Source organism: Monodelphis domestica, chromosome 2 (assembly GCF_027887165.1).
Source record: "Monodelphis domestica isolate mMonDom1 chromosome 2, mMonDom1.pri, whole genome shotgun sequence".
NCBI classification, from domain to species: domain Eukaryota; kingdom Metazoa; phylum Chordata; class Mammalia; order Didelphimorphia; family Didelphidae; genus Monodelphis; species Monodelphis domestica.
Window position 1 is genome coordinate 490,828,206 of NC_077228.1, and position 7,582 is coordinate 490,835,787.

General features: G+C 37.6%; 1 protein-coding gene across 1 annotated transcript; it reads right to left on the minus strand.

Moving 5' to 3' along the window:
• Positions 1 to 257: 257 nt before the first annotated feature.
• Positions 258 to 1,193, minus strand: T2R29 (bitter taste receptor Modo-T2R29). The gene is given in 1 exon segment (NM_001039864.1): positions 258 to 1,193. A coding segment is annotated over 1 exon segment (936 nt).
• Between the last annotated feature and the right edge of the window lie 6,389 nt (positions 1,194 to 7,582).

A 7,582-nucleotide genomic window follows, 5' to 3' on the forward strand; every position in this document is an offset into this window, starting at 1 on the left:
ATATTATCACAGTTCTTCAGATGAGGATTCTAAGGCTCATGGAGTTTAAATGAGTTGTCTATTGTCACAAAAGAAATGAGTGCCAGAGTTGAAATTTGTGCCAATGTCTTCCTGACTCCAAGCTATGTTTTGAATCACTGTTCAGTGTTCTTGCTACTACAGAGAATGAAAGAACTTAATGCACCTCTTTAAGGATTCTGTGCTGACTTCTTTCCTCTTAGAAAATGTCAGATTTTCCTCAGAAGTACCAAAAGGAGTTACAAATGATTTCCTTTCTGGTAGCACCTCATCTTCCACCATACCCTCAGGGCAACCTTCTTCAACTTGCTGTTCCACAGAATCAGGATCAGTGAGTGACCAAGGGGATAGAGCAACATGACTGACATACTCAGCAGGAAAAACACCTTACTATTTGTCAGGTAGCTCCCGTAGTTGAAACATAAACCTATATAGTACAATAAAAAGAGGAGGATGAAGGAAGACACAGCTTTCATGGCTCGGACATGGGCCTCTATTTTAGGGTCTCTGGAACCCGTGGCATTGAGTTGCATCTGACGAGTATGCCTCCACAGGGAGAGAATGAGTAGAGAGAATGAGAATAATGTCAGAGTAAAAGGGATAAAACTCAGAAAACCGAAGAAAAGCTGGAATATGATGAACAAAGGTTCATTCACTTGGAACTCCTGGGAATCATTTCCCTTTTTATTGCTAAAAAGGAAACTGCTACTGTAGCAATACATTGTCTTCATCACTGAAAAGAGAATGAACAAATAAACTATCAAAGGCCCTCCAAGAAGCATGTAGATCATCCTGTCAATTCTCCATTTCATCCAGAGGAAGAAGGGATTAGAGAATTTAGCAATCTTTAAGAAATAGAAAATGCTGAGGACAGTGCCAAACCAAATACTTGAACTATGAGTCAGTACCAAGAAGATATCAATTGTTCTTAAAACTCCATCGAAGATGAATACATAAATATCATTCATAACCAAATAGCTCTTCCACGTTATAATACTCACAAGTCCAATTCTGGAGATAGCCAGGCTGACCAGGATGATGTCACTTGTTAACAGTTTCTTGCTCCTGACCCAGTCGGTACTGTTCACCATTGCTATAAATCCATTCACCAGAATGCCCAATAGAAATTCACCAGTTACCAGAACAATTGAGATGGTTTCCCCACTATTTGGCATGTTAGAAGAAAGGAAATCACTTAGGAAATTGCAAATATTTATGCTACCTCTGATGCTACTGATTAATTTCTAGGCAAAATGAGTATAAATCATATTTGCTTCTGATACTTGGTGATGCAGTAATTTTCTTCTTTGACTTTCATTCAGGTTCTGTCTTAAGCCAGAAAATTCCTAGTTCCCTCTTGGGGTATCTTCATTAAGCTAGCCCCTCTGCCTTCCCAAAAAGCTCAATTATACCTGTCTGGTCAAGTCTCTCTCTCTCTCTCTGTCTCTGTCTCTGTCTCTCTCTGTCTCTGTCTCTTTTTCTCTGTCTCTGTCTCTCTCTGTCTCTGTCTCTCTCTGTCTCTCTCTCTCTCTCTCTCTCTCTCTCTCTCTCTCTCTCTCTCTCTCTCTCTCTCTCTCTCTCTCTCTCTCTCTCTCTCTCTCGCATTTCTATTTCCTCTTGAGAAGTAAGCCTGAAGGGATTTAGAGTCCTACACATGATGCAAATTGGGGAGAGATCACCTTTCAATATTCCCTCTTTGTGTCCCAGTCTAATTTGTATCCAAACATGTGAGTTGTAATGATGAGACTCACTCGATGATGTACAACATGGGGAATGTAACAAAGCCCTAAATGTAAATTTGATGCTTCATCTCCATCATCGTCCCCACCATTCTAACTATCAATGTCACTGCTAATTGTGGTTTTTCCAGTAAGTCGTTTTTAGGTTTGAAAATTGTAAATGAATTTCAACATAGTTGGCTACGAATCTAGTTAGTTCACACTCAAAAGAAAGAGTTTTCTTTCAGTTTTCAGGGTAACTTGAACAAAGCAGTTTGCCAAAGCTGTTGTCGTTCATCCTTTGCTTTTGAACAGGACCAGTAACATCACTGGTGATGTCTTTTCACTGGTACACAAATTAGATTTAAGTGAGGCAGAGTTGCACAAAGTCACCCACTGCATTTTCTCTTCCAGAGTCATCAAAGTCCAATGGCATCTTCAATGTATAAACAATCTCTAAGCACTCCACAGCATCTGCTTTAGCTGTTGGAACAAATTGCTCTCATTCTATTGGAGGAAGTCGTCACACACTTGGGGTAGACATCCCTGTAAGTCAGTAGTAAGTTTGAGCTCTATCAATTACCCTCAACCTGCTTTTACCCAGCTGCCAAGATTATTTTACCAGGGTGTGGCTTATTGAATCCACAGGTGAGAGCTGGGTGGAAGGTGGAAACCAAAGCAGGAAGTCAGCACAGAAAATGATTTGGCAAACCTTCACACAAGAGGTGCTAGTCTTCCCTGAACATCCTGTACATCCCATATGTCATGCTAATTCTATTATAAAGGCATAATCTCACAGGCAGGAAAGCAGGAACTGTCTGTCAACTTTGTTGAGTTCTATGTCTTTTGATTCAAGTCTTTTGCCTTTTGAGTTTGAATTGGTTTGAAGTGAGGCAGAGCTGTGTGAAGTCATCAGCTTCCCTCTCTTCCAGAGTGAATCCAGTGGCAAGACAAAAGGCAAGATAACTGGTGATGCTCAAGATGCACTGGATGAGCTTGGCCTCATTGATAGCTAACCAAGCTCTAAGCACTCCCCAGTGCCTGCTACTACTGCTTTCAGGGCTGATTGGAACAAACTGCTCATATCCATCTATTCCACTGGGGAAGTCTTCATATACTTGGGCTCGTCACCCCACTAACTCATTGAGGTGTTTGAAGCCTCTCAGTTATCCTCAACCTGTTTTAGTACATCTCTAAAGACAATTTTAATTAGATGTGGCCATGCACATGCTACAGCTTCTTGGAGTCACAGGTGAGAGCTAAGTGACAAGTGGACATTAAAGGAGAAAAACAATCTTAAAAAAAAAAAAGAGTTAGACAATGCCTCTTGCCAGGAGCACTAATGTTCCCTGATTATCCCATATATTCCTCAGACATATACAATATAAACTTATGGAGACAAGAAGATAATGATTCACATTTATCTAGTATATTTAATTTTCCAAAGTACATTCTTTGCAATACATTTTGGACTTGTGTAATTCAAGCGCTATTTTCCCCACTCTTTACAAATAAGGGAACAGGTTCACAGAGATGATATATTTGAGACTCACAAAATTAAGTCTGAACTAGGATTTTCAGTCAGGTATATGTGGATGGACAGTCAACTAGTAGAAATAATTACCTACTTAAAAATCAACTATTTCATTATAAACTCAATATTAGATACCCCGCCCAATCAACTGTTAAATTCCTAAACTTTCATTTCTCTTATAAATTCTTTGCCTTCTCTCAGCAGCACTTATGATAAAAAGCTACTTGTGACCCCAAGGTTTTTATTTCCTTGACCAAGATTTCATAATTCTTTGATTTAAAAAGAAAACATATAATTATCTACTACTACAAGAGAAATAATAAAAAGTAAAGTTTCAATTAGATTAGTGCAAACAGAAAAGAGTTCTAAAATGTTCACATTTATTTAGTTAAAAGGACTCAAAATAAGTTAGAAATAATATAAAAATAAAGGGGGTGGAAGAATTATGTTCTAATTGTCCCAAGGACAAAATTTCCACCTACAAAAAAAGGATACTTAAGGGAAGGATAGGAATGAATGTAGTAAAGAACAAAATAGAATTTGTTTAATCAATTTGCTTTAATAGCTGATGTGGATTTATGAGGCTTAAAGGTCATTTCCTCCAGAGTACAGCAAGAATGATGAGAAAAAATAGCAAAGAATAAATTAATTACATATAATGAGAAATGTGAATGATCTGAATATTCAAAAAGCTCTAAAATCAATCAAGAAAAACCTCATCAATATTTTGATAAAAAAATATCACATTTAATGCAAAACTATGTCAAAGTTAAAGGTAAGAGGTTAAATTAAAATATATAATCCTGCTGCAAGTACAAAAATCAAGGCAGAAGGTAAGGTTTTGTTCCTTTTTAAACTAAGACAAAAAAATCAAAACTACATGGAAATAAGAAAATCAATTAAATCATTATTAGGGTAAAAAAGAATCTGAAAAATATATATTTAACAGAAAACTCATCCACTAATGTCCAACAGACAATATTATCTTTATACTAAAAAAAAATTGTCATTGTGTCTCATGGGTCCTTGACTTGTTCTCCCAATCTATACTTTCACTGACTTACAAGGTCTCTAGAACTCAACTGTTAAAACTCACCTAAGGAATATGGGTCCAACTTGGAGGGGGGGGTGAAGTGACATTCTAATAATCCCTAGTGACTTAATTAGTTTTTAGAAAGGGTATTTACTAAGGTGTTAAAATAAGGACAGTTGGTACAAAACAGCCCCCATCCAAGTTGGTGACACTTTCTCACAAGTACATACAGGCTAGGGGGAAGTACCAAGTAAATGCCATTAGAGAAAATGGACTCAAATTTGGTATATATGTAGTCAAAGGATAGTCAAAACTTCTGGTTTGTTGGAAATTGTTTTTCTCCCCTTCACATGATAGTCATGAAATAGCCTGTAAACACAGAGCAATATTTTGGATAGTCTTCTTGTAGAGTCTTGAAATTGCCTTTCCTCATTTTGTTTAGTTTGTCCTTGGCTCTCATTGCAGACAGTGCCATCAGTTCCTGCTATTCTGGGGACAATTCTTTTCTACCCAGGGAGAGGGGGAGGAAATGGAGACCTGGGCCAAAGCTGAACTGTTCTCATTCCCCCACACTAAAGGGTTTCTTCATGTTCACCAATACAATGGCAGATATTTGTGTTGGCACTAAGAATGGAAAGAAGGGAAAGATGAGAGATGTGGAAGGAGACCAGAGGGAAGTTTACTTTTTCAACTGTTTCTCCTCAACTTTTATTTCCATTCCTACTATTACAATTCTCAAAGTTGTTCATACTGATTATTTTTAATGATACATTTTCTCTTTTTATTCAGAACTTAGTATCAACTCTAAGACAGAAGAGAGGCAAGGACTGGACGATTGGTATTAAGTGACTGAATTTTTCTCCTGGCAAAAGCTTGGTATAAACTTTGCTTCAACAACTAAAATAAATTCTAAAGAGAACAAGAATTCCCAAGATTAAAAAGGTACGTTTGACTATAGTTTCCAACAAACCTGTTCCCTTTAGCCATGACAGGTTCTACCATGCACCATCACGTATCACATGGATCTTTAAGTAGTTTGTTGTGTGTCATTCAAAATCCTTTGAAACTCATGGACACTTGTAACAATTTCACTGGATCCATTTACATAGGAACAACAAGATTTATTAATAAGAGCACATGCACCTCCTGATACAGCTATAAGCATGTCAAGAGCTAGCCAATTTTGTATAATTGTCTTTGCTAATGAGTCAATCTTCTCCTGTAGGAAGGAGAGAGCCTCAGAAGTTTTGGAGATGGCTTAAACTATCTTAAGCCAATCTTTCAACTTCAGCAGAGATGTTTCTGGAAGAATTCATTACTGTCATAATTCCCAAATTGGGCAAAGCAGCCCAGAAAAATCTCTGTACTGCCAATGAAGAGGCTACTCAATTAGGCTTTAATCTCTTGCTTTTGAATGCCTCCAAGTACACAGAGTCAAAGCCATGGAATTGTCCATCCAGCCAATAAGATGGTTATGTCCCAACACTGTGGGGTAACATAGGGCAAACCACAAGTACTATATTATCATTCTGGAAGGGCCAAGTAAGATGAAGAGTTACATAGAATTTTCCTGGGGTCACCAAGCCTCATGGAAAATCTACATTCAGCTGGGATGAGGCAATAACAATTACAAAAGATATATATTCATGTGCCTCATATTTTGTATTTTCTAGCCTTGTCTTAGCACAAATAAACATTGTGGTAGGGAATGTAATAGTGAGATTAAACTTCACATTGTCACCCAAATATCTGCTACTCAATGGACCCTTACATTTCTTCACACACAAGTCAAAGATAGGCATATGATCACACAGAGGTAGTAGGGCTCCCAGATATCTATAAGGCCTGTTAATATCAGCTGAGTTTTTCAACTCTAAATTTCTCAGAGACCAAAGATAGAGGTTGTAACCAGTTAGAGGAAATCCATTTGTCTTTATTTCTGTGACACATAACAAAAGCAAAAGGGGAAAAGGACTTTTTGGTAACATATGATCTTCCTGGGGTGCAAGTTGTAGCAAAGTCTCATTCATATGGACTGGAATTGTTGCCTACAACAAAACAGAGCTCTGATGGACCTGGTGACAGATCCAACATTCATAAGGTCTAATGGCCCTGCCTTGGAAAAAGAACTATGTCCCACTTGATATTAGACTTTTATGATTTTTTTTTCATAGAACCAACTCCTAGTTTTACTGATTAGTTCAATAGGATTTTACTTTCACTCTGATTTCTTTTGTGATTTTTAAGATTTCTAATTTAGTCTTTAATTGGGGATTTTTAATTTCTTCTTTTTCTAGTTTTTTTCTTAGTTGTGTACCAATTCATTGATTTGCTTTTAATCTATTTTATTTAATAAGCATTCAGGGTTAGAAATTTTCCCCTGAGTACTGTTTTGGCTGTATATCATAAATTTTGATATGTTGTCTCTTCTAAATAAGAGTTTTTTAAAGGATGGCAGAAACATAAGTATGTTTATAGACAGTAGGGGAATAGCCAATAGGTAAGGGGCATACTGTTGGAGAAATTAGAAAGGAATGGTATCACTTGGGATCTTTAGAATCAGAATTCTCATAATCTAAATTCCCCAGTGCTCCCAATTTTCAGCCCAACCACCTCTTCAAATGCCTATATAAATGGATACCACAATCCTGTTCAGACTGAGAATACAAAGTGATTTTTACACACTACTAGGAGGATAGTGAAATGGGAAAAGGGTAGAGATAAGGATAAGATTTAAGAGAAGTGGAAGGTTGTCTTTAAGACACATGCTAGGAACTCTAGAGAAAGGATTTTAGCAGGTAAGGGGCAGAGGAGGAACAGTTTGGAAAGGACAACTGTTAGAGTGAGTGACTTCCTGTGGTAGTGAAGACTCTCTTCCTGAAGAGGAAGGGGTGACTTGCCAGAGCTTGGCTACCTCAGCCTGTCTGTGGAGAAGGAAAAACTCTAAAATCTTCTTTGAAGGTTCTCTGTTTGACTGGAGAACATGTAGTAAAGGCTTTTACTATATCTGCTGTGTTTTTATCAACTTTACAGAAAGTTTTGTCTAAAATCCTGTCAGATTGGCTTTGAGGTTTTCCCTCAGGTATCAGACCCATTGGGGTTGGAATTAGCCATTTTGAGAGCAATCATAATGGGTTCTGGAGACAGCTTTTAAACTCGACCAAACCAACTACTTAGGGACATAGATAGGCAGCTTAGCCAGCTCTTTTTTGGGGAACACCTAGGTGGAAATAGGGAGCTGGTAGGCTAGCTTGAAGACTTGAAGATTCCCTCTTGTGA